The following is a 19646-nucleotide window of genomic DNA, read 5'->3' as shown; positions in this document are numbered from 1 at the left end:
TTGACTGGTGTCCATTATCTCTGTACAGGAAGGTCTGGCCTGTGATACTTGTTTTGTTGCCAGCAGAATGAATTTCCCTGTTTGGATGCCAGGCTCAGGAACAGGCATAGCTGGAAGTGACTGGTGTATGCGGAAGAAAGGAAGTGGCACCTACGTGTCCTGTGCTCCCTTCTTCCTCTCATTGTGGCAGCACACAATGTGGGCAAGGTGGGAGCACAGAGGTGCTGCTTTCTGCTCTTATGTATGCACTTGTTCAAAGGAAGTAAGAGCAAATGAGTGGTGTGCAACCTAGCTGTTATCAGCTGCACTTAAGTGTGAAGGGAGATGTAAGCTGTACTGTATGTGCTGTAGAGAGCTTGTGTACAGCTAATCACAGTTTAGTTTGAGCTGCAGATACTGCCCTTTGTGAATCCTGCAGTGCCTTACCACCAAGAATGTGCAGACTCTTGGTTCATCTTTCTAGAAGAACATTTCTGTTCATAGGTGGTAAATTGCTTGCCTAACAATGCTCAGTAAGCTTCTACCCCTTGATTCAGAATGAAGTGAATGTCAGGAGATCTTTGGATGGGTCTTGATGTTGAGAAGAAAAATATGCATCAGTGTGTGTAATTATGGTGATAATTGATCATCTGTGCAACACTTTGAAATGTGGCACATTAGACAGGTATTGTTAATATCCTCTTATTGGATGAAGTTTCTGTGGAAGAAATGGGAAAGAAAAGCAATTCTCCTGATTCTGAGTTTCTTACCTTACTTTCTGCTTTGTGTGTCTACTTCTTATGTGAGAGGCACTTAATGAGGCTACCTACATACAGAGAAGGTTGAGATGTAAAGATCTGACATAAAATGCCAGCAGGTAGTGAAATGCAGTCTTCCTAGAAAGTTTAATGTTTATTTAAGTCTGAATTATGTGTCTGTGATGTGATGTTTCAAGTGGAAGGCATAATTGCCTGTTACATGTGAACCAGCCTGTGTTAGGTTCTTTTTCATTTTCAATTCTGTTAAAAGGTTTGAAAGAAGTTTTAAGCTGAAGCCACACCCAGTGTTTCAAGGGAAACATGAGGAGAAGTAGGGCAATGAGTAGAAGTCACTTTGGTCTTTTGAGCTTCTCCATGCAAATACAATTCAAGTAACTAATATTTTGCAAAGACAAAGTTTGCAAACTTATTCAGAACTGAGCGATTATTCAAGGGATAGTCCTCAGGTGTCTTCAGTGATGCCCTTCTGAAAATAGATTCCTTTCCCAGAGTCACAGGTGAAGTGAAGCAGAACATTACAAACACAGTGGTGTGCAGAGTGCAAGGAGAATGGAACAGCATGCTTGAGTTCACCTACAGCAACGGGGAGACAAAATACGTGGACCTGACAAAGCTGTCTGTGACAAGAAAACGAGTCCGGCCCCTCGAGAAGCAAGGACCATTTGAATCTAGGTAGAGTATGTTTCCTCTTGGCTGACCCTGTGTCCTAACAAACCTTAGGAGAACCTGCAAATAGAGATATGATTTGTGGGTGGTGCATAGCAGCAGTGATCTTATTTTTTTAAAGAAAAGCCCCAAACCCAAGTGCATAATAAGTGCAAAAACCAAATTGGAGGTATGTGGTTGTGTATCTTGTTGCTTTCACTCATGGCTGGAGTTGTCTTACGAGTTCATAAAGTGCCTGCTAGAACAGAGCCACCTTATTTGTTTCTAACCATCAGCTACATAGCAGAGCAGCTGCTGACAAAGGATGTCCTCACAAGAAACTGCATGCTAAACAACATTTCCATAGCAGCTTTAAAGGGTATACAAACAGACATTAGACTGGCCCAGCCAATGCCTCAGAGATATTTGCTCCTGATTGCTAGCATAGCTATAAGATTCAGCTGTGAGTCCTTCTACCTGTCCCTGCGTCATTGAGCTCTGGTCTGGGTTGGTTTGTGGCTGCTCCTGTTCTGAACAAACTGCATGCAGTGATCCTGGAGTTCAAGTAAAGCTCATCTGTTTTGTAGGAGGCTGTGGCAGCATGTAACAGAGTCTCTGCGGGATGGAGACATTGATAAGGCTACGGAGCACAAGCGAGCCCTTGAAGAACGGCAGAGGAGTGAAGAGAGGCTTCGTGCTGAAACAGAAACACCTTGGTGTACTAAATACTTCCTTAAAGAAGTAAGTTCTCAAGTGCTTAGTTATTGATGAAGGCAGAGCTGCAATGAAAGTAGGTCCTGTCAGAATAGAGTATTTGGTCTTGGACTTCAGTTTAGATCCACGGGAGTGATGTGACACAGACTCTCAAACATGTAATCCATGTGACTTTACCCTTCACTTCTCAAACACTTTGATTTTGCAGTTCCCTTGCAACAAAACGTTTGTCTGTTTTGTGGTCTGGTTTCTTTTACCAGGCACTTCCTTGTGCCATGTGGAAAGCAGCTTTACTTGTGTGTGTGTAAGTAGACTATAATGGTAGATACTCAAAAAAACCCCCACAAAACAACAACCAGAAGTACTGATTGCATATGAACCCAAGATAGTACTGTTAGCAAGAAGCAACGTGAGTTTGTTCTCATCTTAGAACTTCTTTTGTTCTTGTACATATGTTTTGGATGGAGCTTATTTGCTTAAAGGTTTAATCTATGCTTCAATAATGGTGGTAGTAATAATAGTAATATATTAAGACTTTTTAGCAAGGTGAGGTACAGGCTGTCAGTATGGTAACTTTGAAGCAGGCTTTCCTTCAGATCAGGTGGTGAAACTGTGCTGGTGTAGAAAGCTTTGCCAAGCCCTTTGCAAAAGAAGAGGACTGAACTAAAATTTATGCCATAAAAATTTAGCTACTTCTCATAGTAGAAACTTTATGTGTTAGACTTCCTGTATCTGTGACCTAGCAAAGGTTTACAGCAGACCGGGGGGTTTTTGTTCTTGTGTTTCTACTAGGTTTTGGGGTTTTCTAAAGTTCAGGACTATCTGTTAGCTCCAGTAAAGTTGTGGAATTTTTGTCTCTAAAGCTATGTTAGTATCACAGTATAACTTAGGTTGGAAAGGACCTCGAGGATCATCGAGTCCAACCTATCAACACAGACCCCATGACTAGACCATGGCACCAAGTGCCACGTCCAATCTCCTCTTGAACGCCTCCAGGGACGGCGACTCAACCACCTCCCTGGGCAGCACATTCCAATGACGAATGACTTGCTCAGTGAAGAACTTCCTCCTCACCTTGAGTCTAAACCTCTCCTGGCACAGCTTGAGACTGTGTCCCCTTGTTCAGGTGCTGGTATGATTAGCTCAGGTTCAGATGTTGGCATTGTTAGTATCTATGTTTAGAAGAGGTGAAATTCTGTCATTAATCCGAGAAACAGATCTGCTCAGAAAATGTTTAAACATAATCCTGAACTACTTCAGTTCCAGGTAAGCAGTAGGGCTGTGTTAGAGCTGATAATCCTGGATAGCTGCCTCTCTGCTGGCTTCTTGTTTGTTGTTTTTAAAGTAATTTGGATCATGGACTTGAGCAGAGTGGCTTTTCCTCTGGGTTAATCACACAAGCAGTCAATTACCAGAGAGCGCTGCAGCTCAACAGGAGCCTGTACGTTGTTCTGAGGTAGTCTCAGAAGCCTGCAGTGTCTCTTAGCCTGTAGGAATTGAAGGTATAAACTGGTTTTCACAGCTATCAGTCTAATATTTTCATGAAGAGAATTCTCTCAGGGCATTGTCTTTATTAACAACCATATTTTTCTCTCTAAATTGCAGGGAGATGGCTGGGTTTATCATAAACCCCTCTGGAAAGCAGTCTCTGCTGCACAAACTCAGCAAACGGACGCTAACTAGAAAAGCTGCTTTCAGATGAGTTTTCTGATTTTCCTCTCCTTTTCCTCTGTCTCTCAAAACACAGTAATCACACTGAGTGTCCCCTTTTTATGTCATTGTGGAAGTTTAAATGAGCATAAAGAAATAAGTATACTAGGGCACTTTAAAGCTAGTAAAAGGAAAAAAAAGTACTAACAACAAAAAAAAAATCAAAGTCTTAGAGACAAACCTGCCAGGTACATTCAAGCAACTTGCTTTTTTGTATGATGCAAAAGATTTTATCTGAATGGTGTAAGATTCTTCTAAGTAGATCTGACTGCAAAAGCTGCCTAAGAGAAGAAGGAGCAGTGGGATTTTGGAGCGTCACGGGAACTTTTTTCCCCCCCCCAGAATCTGCGTCAGGCTCTTTAAGTGACTGAAACCTGCTGAGTAACCATGTAGACAACAGCAACAGAAAATTGCTGCTTTTATTCCCAGTGATTAACCTTTCTGGCGAAAACTGGAGGGGTGTTTGGAAGCCGTGCCTGAAATCAGTGTTAAGAAACAACTGGATCCTGGTGACCTCTTGGGTTGTTTTTTTCCCTCCCTTCAGAGAGCGCGTGCATGCATCGGCGGAGTGTGGGATCTGTGTAGAGACTACCCTTCTTTTTTTATGGATTTATAAAAGCAATTAGAGTTGTAACCGTGGAGAAATTTTTCCTCTGAACCGTTTTAATATACTTGAAATAATTGACTTGAAATTGGAAAAGTAATTTGGACACTTTTCAGCTCCTAATTTTATTAAGTCTCTTGGAGTGACTTGGATTTTTCTCCTGTTATAATATAATGAGGTTTGGCCTTGGGTTGGTTGGGTTTTTTTTTTTCCCCCCACTCCTCCACCTTCCCTTCCTGAGGACTAAGGCGTTCAAAATGAGCAGAAAACCACACAGTTTTGTATTGAGATTTCTCTGCCCATCTAATCCTCTCAGAGGTGAAGTATCAGTGTTACAAACTGTCCTTTGGATTGGGGTGGTTGGGTTTGCTTTTCTGTTTTTTCGTTCTCCTGTGGTGTTTTTCAGAACAAAGCAGTGAAATGTGACCTGTGAATACAGGGACTTTAGGTCCTGGTTTTTCATCTTACCATTAAAAAAAAAAAACAAACCCCCAAACTGATTATGCTGAGGACTGGCAATTGATTTGAAATACAATCAGATATCAGGAAACTGTATTCAGGTACAAAACATCCTTTGTTTGTTGGGTTGTGGTTTTTTGGTTTTCTTTTCTGTTTTATACTACTTTATGGAAGTCTTAAGAATTGCTGGCAATTAAGAATAGTACTTACTACGGCTTTCGTTATTGTTGTAACTACAAGCTACCTTAATTTTTCCAACAGTGGTGCCTTAATCTGTTTTTTCTTCTGATGTAGTCTTCCAATCAGTGTATATAACATTATCTGCCACTTCCCAGCCATGGCAATGGCTGCACCTGATCCGGCATCATGAGAACTCACGAGTGTGTGATGTGGTAAGACGTTTCGATGTCTCGAGAAGATATAAGTGTAAGAATGCATCAGAAGGTTTAAATAACCATGTTGACTTTCAAAGCAGACTGTCAATTGTGCAAAGAAAGAAAAAAAGAGTTGGGTTTATGCACAACTATTTTGATCCTCTTGTACTTTTGTTTTTTTCCTTTGCTGTGAAATGCACTGAGATCTCAATGCGAGTCGTAGTCCATTTGTGAGAAGTTGGGGTGGGGATAATAAAACTACAAAATGATTCATTTGTTCTGTGTGTTTTCCTAGAGTGACCAGGAAGAGCAAGTTGTTACTCTCTTTTGTGCTGGAGATCTGACTGTCTGGGCTTTCCTTGGCTCCTATAGTGGCAGTGTTTAGCCTGGAGAAGAGGAGGCTCAGGGGAGACCTCATTGCTGTCTACAACTACCTGAAGGGGGATTGTAGCCAGGAGGGAGTTGGTCTCTTCTCTCAGGCAACCAGCACCAGAACAAGAGCACACAGTCTCAAGCTGCACCAGGGGAGGTTTAGGCTCAAGGTGAGGAGAAAGTTCTTCACTGAGAGAATCGTTCACCATTGGAATGGGCTGCCCAGGGAGGTGGTGGAGTCACCAACCCTGGAGGTGTTCAAGAGGGGATTGGATGTGGCACTTGGTGCCATGTTCCAGTCATGAAGTCTGTGGTGACAGGTTGGATTCAATGATCTTTGAGGTCTCTTCCAACCTTGGTGATACTGTGATACTTTGGCACTGTGCACTTGAGCAGTAACTATTCTTCAGCAGAAGAATGTTTTAGGCCCTGCTGTCATGTTTGTGATAGTCTATACAACCATCCTGTTGTGCTAGTTTGGGATATCCGTTGGGCATTTTCACGTTTGACCCAGAATAAAAATTAAAAAGAAAACAGTGGGATTAGTTCCTCCTTGTTCCTGGGTCTGTGGCACGTTTGGGGTGTGCTCCTCAGCCAGTTCCAGGATTTGGGGTAGAAATCAAGGTGGCAATGTATGAACTTCTGTGGTTCATTGGTACGTGCACCAAACTGGGGATGCTAGAGGGACAGAAAATAAGTTGACACCACAGTTTTGTAGTTACTTTATCTCAGTCACACGGCAGATTTGCTTTAAGCCAACAGGAAGAGCTGTGGTACAAGTCCCAGCTTTTAATATGGCAGTCATCAGAGCAGAAACTAAACCTCTGTCAGCTGAGCCTACTCCAGGGATCCAACTTGTGCTTATTAAAACACAGACTTATGACTCTGTCGCTGAGCTCTGCTTAAAATTTTGACTTGGGAGTTCGTCAAGGTGATGATGGCTGTAAAAGAGAATGAAAAGCTCCCATGTTGACCATAAACCCATTTGTGTTGCTTCTATTACTAGTCAAGTTTGTTCTCTCCCACCTCATCTGCTATGCTTGTGGTTTCACACTAAGAAAGCTGTTGCTAATTATGTTATGCAAAAATAGACCCAAAGCTGAGGAAGTCTTTTAAAATACATGAAATTATTTCCTTTTAACATGGGGATGCTATTAGCTTAAAAAGAAACAGTAAAAAGACTGAAGCCTGCATTTGCTCAGATGAGCACAAGAACTGGGATGGCTTTCTGATGTGGATGTAGTTATGATGCAAATTTCTAGTTCCTTCTGGAAACAAAGGAAATATTTGAAAAGAGTTAAGGGGGGAAAAATTTTGTAAGACATTTATATGATTCTTCTGAGTGTAGTGAGCACTCTGAGGACTTAGGGGTGTATTTTTAGCTCTAACCAGATTTGATTCTCTTGCAGAACTGCTGTTGTTTCCATCTTGTACCTTCTGGAGTGAAGGGAAGGGCTCACTGCTGCTTCCTGTGTGGATGTTTGCTAGAACCACAGTGGTTCAGTGGGGAGCATAACAAAACAGAGAATTTTGGCTTATGTTCCCTTCTGTCTTTTTGGCTTGATTGGACTCCACTGAAGTGGAAGTGGTTTTAGGCTCCTTGAGTTATAAACAGATTGGAGCTTAAAAAAGGGGCTTTCTTCAGAGGTGCTGCATACCCTGCTGCTCATGGAAAACAGTGTGACAAGCCACTCCTAGTTAATGCAGGCATTTAGGAGTCTAACCTGAAAGCTTCATTCTGAACTTGGTTCTCATGGGGGAAAAAAGCAATGTTTAAATTGGAGTGTTCAGAATTTTAGGCATGTGGGGTGGCAACTAGATTGGGAAGGGTTTCAGCATGTTTACATATTACTGTCAAATCTAGGATTAAGTCTCTGTCTCCCCAGGAGAATTTGGATTTCAGCCATCAGGATCAGAGATGCAGCCTTTAATATCTACTTCACACGAGATGATCCTCCTCTGTCTCAGTCACCTGTGGGGGGAACAGATCAGAGTGTCTTTTAAACAGACAGAAATGGGGGAGATTCTGCTGTGTGTAGTTTTGCCTGTAAATACAGCTTTCATTCCACCTAAGCTGCTCTGGCAAAGTTAATGTTGGGGGGGAAATTTCAACCCACCACATGCTGTGAATATTACAAGGAAGGATTGGGCAGCCTGAGGGGCAGTTCAGTGTGTTCCTGTAGTTTCTTACCTCTGCGTCAGGAAATCTGTCCCATGCTCTGTGTTTGCCTCAAGCAGTTGCACAGTAGAGCAGTGGTTAATGTATTAAAGAAATGAGGCTGAAGTCAGGTGTTTGTGATGATCTGGGGAGGATGTGCTTCCAGAGAAAAGGGTTAGCTTGGAAAATCGTAAGATGACAGGAGGTAGCAGCCAGGTGGGGGATTGGTGAGCATGAAAGGTCACAGTTGTGGGTGGAGTCTTAAATATGGTAGCTGAAGTGAATTTTTCATTATATAGATTTGATGGAACTTAATTCATTCCCCTTCATCCTTCCTCAAAGAGTTCAGAAACAATTTTGTGCTAAGCTTTTCACTTAGGAGCTGTGCAAATGGTCCAAGGAAATGAAAACAATAAAAAGAGAAGAGGAGAGGAGCTTTTTGTATGGACTGGTGCTGTCATGGCTGTGTAGATTGTGGAAAACCCAAACCTCCCTGCTTCTCTTCACCATGTCAGGGAGCCTAGAGAGCCTTGGTGGTGGAAAGCCCTTGGCTGTGGTTTTCTCCCTTCTCCTCTCATGTTGGGGTTGATCCATGCAGCTGTGTGCTGCCAAGCTAAGAACTCCTCTGAAAGATCTACCTCTGTGAAGGTGAGTGTCAGATATGGGCTTGCAGGGCTCCTTAGTAGCAGGTAAGGAGTTTATTATCTTTTGCTCCTAAGGATGGAGTGATTAAAGTTCACACAGTGCTAGAGTTCAGGGTGAGATATGACTCACCTCTCCTTTACTGCCATTCCATGGCAGCTTAGTTTGGTCTAGTTGTTACAGGAGTAAAGGTCCTGGTTCTATGTGGGCATGTTTCTTCAGGTTGAATAACACAGCAAAGGGATGTGAAGAAGCTGCAAGAAGAATTTGCCAACACATTTGTGTTGACGTTATTACTGTGGCATGAATCTTTGGGGTAGAGGTGGCTGGAAACTGGACTGACACAGGGAAAGAACATCTAGATGTCCTGTATGGAGACCTCTTAGACTGAGACAGCAGTGTGTCTGCACTGGTGACTTCTTTTCCCTGTTGAGGAGATTTCATGTACCCACCTGAACTATTAAGTCCACACAGGAATTCCCTAGTGAAGAGATGGGTGTTGGAGCTGCAGCAAAACTGGCTTTTGCCAGCTGGTTTCTCGGGTGTCTTTGCACTGTATTAAGGACAGTGGTCAATGAGTGATTTTCTGCAGTGCCAGCATGCCTTCCACCAAGGGTGTGCTACATCTCAACATGTGTTTTCTGCTGCTAAAATGGATGATTTTTTTTGGTGTGTGGAGACTGTCAACAAAGGAGGATTGAAAATTGCCTCCATGTCTGCAGAGAAAGCAGTTAGAAGAGAAACTCATGGTGGCAGTGTGGAAGGACTTCAAAAGATAGACCTGGAATTCAGATGCTTAATAATAAAAGATTAAACAATATTATTTTAAAAAATAATAAAAGGAATGCTTTGCATCATTATACATTTAAAGTAAGTACAAAATCAGTTCATACACAATGTTGCACTTTAACCAAAAGATGGAATCCACAGTTCGCTGTGTCTGGGGGAGGAAACAGGTCTTGCATAAATAAGTTACGCACTAGAGCTTAGTTCCACCTGGAGAAACGCAGCAAAGGTTTTTCCCCCGTGAGTTAAATGCTTGTTGCTCATCCTATTGCTCCTCCCAATGAGGCTTTTTGCCTGCTGTGTCACTGTGTGTTCCTGCTCCCGTCACTGTCCTGGTGCTCCCCGCCTGGAGAAGCTGTTTTGCTGGCCTCGTTGTCCGTGTTGTTGTTGAGGATGTCGTCGCAGTCCATCTGTGCCATCAGGTTGAAGCGCTCGGCCACGCAGTGGGCGGTGAGGCGAGCCTCGGGGTCGTGGTCCCAGCACTCCGTGATGGTGTCGCACAGAAAACGCATTCCCTGCAGTCAGAAGAGCTGAAATTAAGATCTGAAGGCGGGAGGAATGGGGCTAGAAGCTGACCTAATGCAGTCACAGTCATTTAACAGACTTCTGACAGCTACCTGCAGAAGCATGGCGGGGTTCACCAAACTTCAACACAGGAGGAAACAGCCCTGGTAAGTTATGGCAAGTGCCAGTGCTTGCACCATTGCCCACACTGCCTGTGTGAGAGCAGCAGCCTCTGCTCACCTGGGGTCTGGTCCCAGACATTTTCCACACTCCCTGGAAATCCTGCCTGGAAGTTGTGTTTTGTTGACTGTGGGACTTAAACAGGGGCCATAAGGAAATTGGGCCTCCTTACCTGTTCACATCAAAATCACAGGGAGAGTAGAGGTGCACATGACCTGCAGGCTGACAGCTGAGCCTGGGTCTCTGGGTTTCAAGCCTGTGCCCTAGCTGTAAACTTGGATGGAGGAGAGAGAAGAGGGAGGGCTCAAAATCAGCTTTGGAATTAAACTTCTTATACCTGACTACTTTTAGCATCTTTTTGAAAGGGTGCACTATGCCAAATATTCACAGAAGTGTGCAGCTGAACTTTCCTCACCACAAAATAGTGTCTTGGTTTAGGGGGGATTGGGTACTTCTCTGTGTGCTCCAGACACACATTCAGCTCCTCTCAGTTGCAGTGGTTACATCTCCCAGTAATACTTTTTTATCAATTTGTGGAAGACTCTTCCCAGAGCACTGTTGTTTTGGGCTCAGAAACAACATGGCAGTGTTCAGCTGGTATTTTTCCTCACTCTCAAGCTAGTGACAGCTAGCACCAGAAGCTTTGTTGAACCCTCCATTGCCTATATAACTCCTATCATGTGTATTGCTTTTTGCATCATTGTCAACCAAGGTTGCAACACTGTGGAAAAATCATTATTCTAAATAAAGCTTCATGACTTTTCAGTGGGTTTTGTGTCTTCCTTAATTTGCAGTGAAGAGAACCAAAAAGTCTCACATGGACCAACACAAGAGGAAAATGCAAGTCCTGCAGAGATGTGTCATCTGTCCCTCTGCACCTTGCTCTAAACCTGCCACTATCCACAATGGACACAGATTAAAGAGAACAGGATTGTGCAGCAAAACTGACAGATGGTGTGTTCCAGTACCTCTTACATCACTCATTTATTAGCTTAGTTGAAGGGATTTGAGGATAATTGATTAACATGCAAAAACGAGCTAGCTTAGCCAAAGCTTTCCAAATAAGCCTTTTCCCAAACAGAACATGGCACTGTCAGATGGTTTAGTCATTACATTTTCTGTGCTCATTCTGCCCTGAAACCATGGCATTTATTTGCAGTTCACCTTGTAAGTAGTGATGATGCCCTTTTGACTGGTACAGCTGGAACATCTTGTTATGCTTACAAAGTGGGCTTAGTTAAGGGTTTTATATTTGCTATCTCAGATTTCCAACGGATGCTGACTTTTTCAAGTGTATTTTTAGTGGCAGTGTTGGCTTAAGCTCCCACTGGAGCACCAGTCCTACTGTTGTGCCAGGACAACAGTCTGTTCAACTGCTTTGTGAACCAGTTCTGGGAGTTTACCTGGACCTAATAACTAATCATTTGTGTGTGTGTGTGTGTGTGTGCAATGTGTTGGGGTGTGAAGCAAGGTAGGAGCATGGGCTGAAGGTGTTTCTAAGTTATCTGGGAAAGTTTGGGGATACATTGGCTGAGGGAACTGGGGTTGCTTAAGCCTAGAGAAGAGGAGGCTCAGAGGAGACCTTATTGCTGTCTACAACTACCTGAAGGGAGGTTGTAGCCAGGTGGGGATTGGCCCCTTCTCCCAGACAACCACCAACAGAACGAGAGGACACAGTCTCAAGCTGCACTAGGGGAGGTTTAGGCTGGATGTCAGGAAGAAGTTCTTCACAGAGTGATTGGCCATTGGAATGGGCTGGCCAGGGAGGTGATGGAGTCACCATCACTGGAGGCATTTCAGAGGAGACTGGATGAGGCACATTGTGCCATGGTTTAGTTGGTAAGATGGTGTTGGGTGATAGGTTGGACTTAGTGATCTCAAAGGTCTTTTCCAACCTGGTCTATTCCTATTCTATTCTAATTCTATTGTACTCTTTAACTCTATGTGCAGCTCTATGATGGGACATTTAGTCCTTAGCCGGTAACACTTGCAAACAGCTGCCCTGCTGCTGCTGACAGGCAGCACACTGGGTGAGTTAGCTCTGCCAGGGAAAATAATGCTGATGCTTGCTGAATGTCTTAAACCATGGCCAACAATGTAGGTCCTCACTCGACTGGGGGCGATCCTGATGGATGAAATGTGCAAGAAGCACTTGAAGTTCTGCATCAAACTTATTTTTGTTGGTGGAAACATTGGTGGGTACTTCCCGTTCAGGTGAGCATTTGTCACCCTGTCTTGGTATTGCCTACTGCTTCCTCCTGCAGGAAGCCATCGACCCCTGGAATGGCACAAAACGGTGGCTTTCTGCTGCTTCCCAGCAGATGGTGCTGCCCTATGCCTCATCCTGGAGAGATTGGTTGCAAAATGCCCAGAAGATAGTGTAATGCCAGGCTTGTAAGGTCTTGTTTATTAGCTCTGCTAAGATGAGTTGGGAGGCAAGCTTTTAGGAGCACAACGTGGCTTTTCTGTTCCTCTTCTCCAATGAACATCAGGTGGTGTAATAAAAGTTACTGCCTTGTAAGCCTTGCTCTGTTTATGTGCTGGACCAGCCCAACTACAGCAAGATTATTTCTCAGAGGTGATTGCCATCAGCCTCTTTTCAGCTCAGAAAACAGCAGTTATGGTCAGGCTCTATCAGAGTGAGATTTTTGACAGCTCAAGGCTCTGTGTATTTTTCCTGTGGTTTCAAAGTTTAACAGAGACCCTAGGAGGTGAATGTCTAATAAAAATACTCAAAGGCTTCAAATGTGCAGCGGTGCAGATTGAAGTTCCTGTATTTGCCTTCATCAAGAAAAAAGGCTGAGTGAAGTTCACAAATGGACTCACTGACTAAAACTCACTGATGGTCCGGCAGAAACCACACATTCATTTGATGCTGTTTGCAGCTTTGGTCAGCCTGGACAAACATGGTTTTGAGAGGAGATGTTGTAGGGAACACACAGCCTCCTAAGATCATGAAGTGATGCTTTTCCTTTGGAAAAGCCTAGCTTTGTGTGCCATCCAGGCAGAGCAGAAGCAGTAGCAGTGTTTTTGTGGGTGGATACACAAAACAATGCACCGAAGGCTGCAAGGCTGGGTGAGCCAGCAGGCTCAGTGTTCAGCTTGTCTTGCAGCTGAACTAAGTTGTTGGTCAGCAGATGGTGTTTTTCCACAAGACATGTGAAATTTGGGAAGTACAAAAGTCAGGCAAGATTTGAAAATCACAGTCAGCTTGAATGTTATCCATTGTGTCCTCAATGCATGGAAGAAAGTACTGGGCTTGGGAGAGAAAGAGGACCCTGTCAGGGCCAGGAGGTAGCCATGCTTCTGGAGCTGGTTGGTTTGGGTGTGTTTGTGGGTGGTTTTAACAGAGCACCTCTCATCATTGTCAAAGTGTTCATATTCTAGTGCTCTTGGTTACATTTTCTGTGGTGAAACTCTTTGCTTGCAGGCCTTCTGAGCTGAAGGATGGTGAAAGGCTTCCACTTTGCAAGACCTGACCCTAGCAGATTCCCTGCTTTCAGCTTCACCTGTATTTCCCAGTTTCACTCAAGGGAGAGGCTTCCTGGTTTGCTTTTTCCTTGTAGGAGTGGAAGTCGTCTATGCCAAGTCATGACCTCTCATGCTAGAGGTGATGTTGAGCTTGAAACCTCCACAACCAGCAGGCAGATGGCTGGATGCACCTTCCTGCCCTCTCTCCATACTGTGAGGTGGCTGTGTGCAAGGGACTGTGTGTTTTCTGAGCCAGAGCTTTCTAGTTATGATGGCTAGGAGACAAAGTGGGGTGAACTCAAATGGTTTCCTCTTTCATCAGAAGAGCCTGCAATGTTCTGTTAAGATAACTGAATGGCACCACTTAGGATCAGGAAGCATCATGAATACCGACTACTGATGAATAAATTTTGCTGTACCCCTGGTTGGTGGCTTTTAGATATCTGGGAAATGGGGCTTGTGGAGCTCTTATGTGGTTTTAGCCAGCCAAAATGAAGCTAGAAGTAGGGCCCAGGAGTTCTGCCTACTTTTGCTTTGATTACAACTCTAACAATTTTTCAGGCTGGTTTAGTAAGCTGGGGTGCTCTTTCCTGAACCAGCTACTTCCTGACTTACCTGATGCACCAACCAGCTGCTCGGGATCTCGGGTCGCCCTCTGCCATGCAGCACAATATCCCTCATGGTGTCCACACAGGGCTGCTCCTGGACTTTTGACCCAAAAGGCAGCTCATAATTCTTTACCTCTGCAAGGGAGCAACAGCAGCATTACAGGATGTTTTTAATGCATTCAGTCAATAGCTTTGCTGTAGTCCACCACATGAGAATAAACTTGTCTTTATCAGACTGCAAAAATAAATGGATCTGGAAGCAACTTATTCAGAGCTGGGACTGGGGAACCACCTTCCTGAACCCAAGAGCTTCGCTAAAAGGACGTGATCTGTCTTTGGTTGATACGTTTTGAACAGGTAAAATCTGTTGCACTGATGAAAGATGGGAGAGGTGACTGTGACTGTGTACCAGCAACCACATTCCTGCTGCAGGCACGGGTGAGGAAATGGCTCTCATAGAAGAGCAACCTAGTATTGTAGGAGACCAAGGGGACACTCCCTGTTCCAGAGGTGAGAGGCCTACTGGTTTCTGCCAGCTCCTGCCTGGATATGAATGCAGGTGAAATACAAATGGTGAGGGATGTCCTGGGATGCCAGCCTGGGAACAATGGATGGATGGGACATCTGTGCCAGGTAAGGGTCTCTCACTGTGAAGTGTGGAGCATTGCAGAGCAGTTGAGGAAGCTTCCTTGCCAAGGGTTGGAGCTTTTTGCATCCCTGTGGGCTTGTATTGCAAGTAGGTGGGATAGGGAGGAAACTGGAGAGAGCTAAAAAGAGAAGAGTGGAGCAGGCAAGAAGGGCAGGCAGGGGCCAACAGTAGGGCAGTTAATTAAATGTTTTGCTGCACACGATTTCAAATGCCAGGATGTGGCTCTGGGAAGTGAGGGGGGATATGGCTGTCAGGGGCTGGAGTTTGCAAGTCCCCTTTGCAACATAAATGCTGGTGTTGCCTGACGAAAAAAAAAGTGCTTGTGGCTGGGGATGGGGAGGCAGCTTTGGCTCTTCCTGCTTGGTTTGCTTTGAATGGCCTATGCTGACTAAGATGTGACTTGGCAGCTGGCTGGCTTTGAGTGGGGGCTGGACCAGATGACCCCCCAAGGGCCCTGTCCTGCTCTTTGGCCACTGAGCCAGCCCCCTTGAGTCATTGTTCATAGGGCAGGCAGTCATGGGGGAGAATCAGCTCTTTGCAGCCCTGCAGAGACTCAAACCACTTCAAATCAGGTTCCATGCCACCTCCAGAGACATGAGGCGAGCCATGTCCTATGCAGAGAGGAAGAGAGCAGAAAGGCACATAGCAACCCCCGTGTGACACTCCTACCTCCTACCACTTCACATCTGGAAGCCATTTCCCACAAAACAAGGGCCATGGAGTAGACGTCCATCTGCTTGAAAGATTCCAGGTCTTCCAGGTTCACTCTGGACTCAAGGACCTCTGGGGCCATATACCTGGCAGTGCCCACCTGCCCAAGAAGAGGAGAGAGGCATTAGCATTTCTAGAGGAGGACTTTGACAGTAAGGCAGCCAGAGACAGTTCGCAAAGCATCCCCTCCAGGGAGGGCTGGCAGGCGGTACTTGCCTGCCCGCTGTTGGCAAAGTCGTCGACGGTGAGGGCAGGGTCGAGGCGTATGGCAATGCCGAAGTCGCAGAGCACACACTCCTGCTCGCTCTTCACCAGCACGTTGGTGCTCTTGATGTCCCGGTGGGCGATGGGGATCTTGGGCCTGCCACAAGCGGTGTAGTCGCTGTGCAGGTGGGCCACGCCGCTCACCAGCGAGCCTGCCATCTTCTGCAGCTCCATCCAGCTCAGGACGTGGCGGGAGAGGTAGTCCTTGAGGTTGCCTCGGCTGTGGTAGGCGGTGATGAGCCAGTACTCCCGACGGGGCCCCGAGCCCCGGTCCTCTGCAGTGAGGAACCGCAGGACGCTGTCGTGCTTGAGGCTGGCGTCTGTGAAGATCTGGCTCTCGTTCTTCCAGGAGGAGTACTCCTCGCAGGGGAAGATCTTAACGGCCACCGTCTCATACTGCCCCGAGCGGCTGTGGCTCAGCTTGGCCCTCCACACCTCTGCGAACTGCCCTTTGCCTACCATCTCGTCCAGCTCGATGGGGAGCAGCTCAGCAGGGCGGCTGCCACTGCCGATGGGGCTGGCGCTGGTCGTGCTCTCGTCCATCAGCTCGGACATCTTCTCCTCCCGCTCAGCAGCGCGCCCTGTCTCTGACAGCGCCGGCGGCTGTCCCGGCTTCCCACCCCACGCCTTGGCTCTCTTGCACCGCTTCTGCGTGCGGCAGAGGTAAAATATCACCGTGATCATCACCGCCACCAGCAGCGGGGGCAGCAGGCTGATGGCGGCCACCGGGATCACCTCTTTGCTCTGCAGCATGGAGTAGCCTGCAGGGAGGAAAGGAAAGGCCATGAATCTACCACAGCTCATTTCATCGGGTGTGGAGGAAGAGGAAAATTTGCAGAGCCTCTAATGAAGCACAGCCCTTTGCAGGGCTGCAGTGCACCATGCGCTCAAGCCCATCCCAGTAAAGAGCACAGATGCAGGCAGTTGTTAAGGGGGGTTCTGCTTATAAGTTTAGCTCTGTTTATCAGGTGAGGGTTTGGGAGGCTGGCTGGCATTGCTTGGGCTGGGCCTTGTAGCACCTGAGACCCTGATGCTGCCACCAAGAAAGCTTGTCTGCCCTCTGGCTCATGGCAAGGGGAGCCAGGGTGGGATGAGCAAAGAGATAAAGCTGAGGCAAGGCTCAAAAGGAGCAAATCTAAGGGGGTTTGAGGTTGGAGCTTTGCTGGATCCCTGTGGTGCAGCAAGAGCTAGGAGGGATGCTGGAGGTTGTAGACAGGAAGGGGTTGCTCTCTTCTCCCAGGCAACCAGCACCAGAATAAGAGGACACAGTCTCAAGATGCACCAGGGAAAATTTAGGCTCAAGGTGAGGAGAAGTTCTTCCCAGAGAGAATTATTAGCCATCAGAATGGGCTGCCCAGGGAGGTGGTGGAGTCACCATCACTGGAGGTATTCAAGAGGGGATTGGATGTGGTATTTGGTGCCATGGTTTAGTAGTCATAAGGTCTTGGGTGACAGGTTGGACTTGATGATCTTTGAGGTCTCTTCCAACCTTATTGATTCTATGATTCTATACTCATGTTTTATTTCTTTTAAACCCCTGTCAGCCTTCCTGGGGGAGGAGGTGGGGGGTGGAGAGATGCACACAAGAAGCCCTAACCCTCACACAACATATAATTGTCTCCTCCTTTGATGTTCACAATTCCTGGAATAAACATGCTGACTTCAGTAGAGATATTCAAGTAAAATCTTACTCAGAGGTTTTTCTGCCAAGTATAACAACCCAAGGGAAGAGGGATAAGAATCATTCCATAAGCAAAACTCTGGCTGCTTGACCTCAGTGTGTGCAGATCATAATTCAGGCTCTGGAAAAACAGAGTGTTTGGCTGTTTTCCTTGGCAAATTTCAAAAAAATGTGTTGCAGCTAATTTCTGCGAGGCTGTGAAAGCCTTTCTAAAACAGGCATCGGGTTCAAACCACAAGATCAACCTAAACCGATATAAATCAATAACTAGCTTAGGAATATGTTTGTTTTGGAAAGCATTAGGCCTGGATATCACCTACTGCTTTAATGGATTTACCCGATGCTTCAGATCCCATCTCTGCAACCCCAAAGAAAGAGGAGATGTTTGTGAGGGAGCTGCGTGCACGGGTCCTGAAAAAGCAAAGTGAACTTCAGCAAATTCCTTCACGAGAATGCCCCTTCTGGTGCAAACCCTTTGATATGGAGGAGTTCCAGCATGCTTAGACCCTGTTTGTGGAGAGCAAATGTAGATGTTCCAGTGATAACCGTGGGTCTGTAACCTCACGCCTTGCCAAGCATCGCTGTGTGGGAAGAAGAAGGACCTCCAGGGCCAGGCTCACCTTTTTTTTTCAGCAGGGGTAGAGAGCACTCTGCAAGCTCAACCTTACCCAGTAGCTTCCCAAGGCATCTCAACTGGTCTCCTACTCACATGGCTTTAGGAAGCAATGTCTCTGTGTGCTTGTTAGGGTGGTGTCTGAGCTCTGGGATCCCCTGCAGCCCTGCTCTTAGGCTAGTGTCAGACCAAACAGCCCAGACCTGAAAGCAGGGCTTCAGAAATCATAGAATTGTTAGGGTTGGAAGGGACCTCAAGGATCATCTAGTTCCAACCTTCCTGCCATGGGCAGAGACACCTCACACTAGATCAGGTTGCTCAGAGCCACAGCCAGCCTGGCCTTAAAAACCTCCAGGGATGGGGCTTTTACCACCTCCCTGGGCAACCTGTTCCAGTGTCTCACCACCCTCATGGGGAAGAATTTCTTCCTAACATCCAATCTGAATCTACCCATTTCTACTCTTTTCCATTCCCCCTAGTCCTGTCATTACCTGACACCCTAAAAAGTCCCTCCCCAGCTTTCCTTTAGGCCCCTTTAAGATACTGGAAGGCCACAATAAGGTCTCCTCGGAGCCTTCTCTTCTCCAGACTGAATAGCCCCACCTCTTTCAGTCTGTCTTCATAGGAGAGATGCTCCAGACCTCTGACCATCCTTGTGGAAATTGAAAAAAAACCTCAAAATCCCAACCCCCCAAAAATCAACCCCCAAACCTTCCTGCTTCAGCCACCAGAGAAGTTCTGGTCTGTATTAGACATTTCTCTGCTCAGCAGTGGTCTATACCATTGAAGATGACTATAAGCTAATATTTAAAGTGCAAATGATCCCTTAAAGCAGAAGAAAAGGATGTAAACAATGGCTTCTCTGAGTCTGGGGCTTGCCAAGCTGACTCCACAAACCAAACCAAGAGGAGGTAACTATTTAAGGCCAGCACTGCTTTCGCTCTGAGTTTCAGCACGTTACATGGCAGCTGGCAGGAGGAGGGTGTTGCTGGAAGCCTTCGGTGAGGGTGGCATTTCCAATGAGGCAGTTGTCATTTTTGTGTGAAATTACATATCCCAGCATCAGCTTTGGGGTTTGAGTATCTCTCCCTAGAAGTGTGTGTACCTGTTATGTTTGGCTTGGGAAGCTGCAAAGAGCTGCCAGATTTAGCATGGCGTGCCTTCGTTGAAAGTGGCCTGTTTGTTCTGAGATTTGCATTTCATGTGGGTTTTTCTTTCCTCCTTGTGTTGCAGCAGGAACTCTACCGCTGACTTTCAGGTTGTGCTTAGGCCGATTTTCAGCATCTCCTCACTCTGTAATGTTATGGAACTCTAATGTTATGGAAGACAATGCCAGGGACGGGGAGGAAGAACTGCCCATTGTAAGTGCAGATCAGGTTCGTGATCACCTGAAGAACCTGAAAGTGTTCAAGTCCATGGGACCCGACAGGATACACCCACGGGTACTGAGAGAACTGGCAGATGAGGTTGCTAAACCCCTCTCTATTATATTTCAAAAGTCCTGGCAGTCTGGTGAAGTCCCCACAGACTGGAAAAGGGGAAACATTGCCCCCATCTTCAAAAAGGGTAAGAAGGAAGAACCAGGGAACTACAGGCCAGTCAGTCTCACCTCTGTGCCTGGAAAGATCATGGAGCAGATCCTCCTGGAGTCACTACTCGCCCAAAAGAATAGTGAAGAAGTGATTTGGAACAGTCAGCATGGCTTTGCCAAGGGCAAATCCTGCCTGACCAACCTGGTGGCCT

At 46.0% G+C, this 19646-nt stretch overlaps 2 protein-coding genes across 3 annotated transcripts in view; one reads left to right on the top strand and one right to left on the bottom strand.

Annotated features, from left to right (window-relative positions):
• OSBPL11 (oxysterol binding protein like 11) overlaps nucleotides 1-5530 on the top strand; it is a 57695-nt gene extending 52165 nt beyond the window's left edge. For both annotated transcript variants that reach the window (XM_068139044.1, XM_068139045.1), the window contains 3 exons: nucleotides 1248-1430; nucleotides 1991-2144; nucleotides 3723-5530. In XM_068139044.1, the coding sequence (XP_067995145.1) occupies nucleotides 1248-1430; nucleotides 1991-2144; nucleotides 3723-3800 (415 nt within the window). In that variant the 3' untranslated portion in view covers nucleotides 3801-5530. The remainder of the gene's footprint in view (nucleotides 1-1247; nucleotides 1431-1990; nucleotides 2145-3722) is intronic.
• Nucleotides 5531-9231: 3701 nt separating this feature from the next.
• Nucleotides 9232-19646, bottom strand: part of LOC137441474 (TGF-beta receptor type-2-like) — a 35669-nt gene continuing 25254 nt past the window's right edge. Inside the window, exons 4-7 of the mRNA XM_068139047.1 lie at nucleotides 15562-16370; nucleotides 15304-15445; nucleotides 13993-14120; nucleotides 9232-9737 (exon numbers count right to left, since the gene is read on the bottom strand). Of these exons, the coding sequence (XP_067995148.1) occupies nucleotides 9525-9737; nucleotides 13993-14120; nucleotides 15304-15445; nucleotides 15562-16370 (1292 nt within the window). The 3' untranslated portion in view covers nucleotides 9232-9524. The remainder of the gene's footprint in view (nucleotides 9738-13992; nucleotides 14121-15303; nucleotides 15446-15561; nucleotides 16371-19646) is intronic.

Source organism: Melanerpes formicivorus, unplaced genomic scaffold (assembly GCF_026170545.1).
Source record: "Melanerpes formicivorus ecotype bairdi unplaced genomic scaffold, bMelFor1.0.p_v2 SCAF_5, whole genome shotgun sequence".
Taxonomy (NCBI): Eukaryota; Metazoa; Chordata; class Aves; order Piciformes; family Picidae; genus Melanerpes; species Melanerpes formicivorus.
The sequence above is the reverse complement of the archived record's forward strand: the minus strand, read 5'-3'. Positions and strand labels throughout refer to the sequence as shown.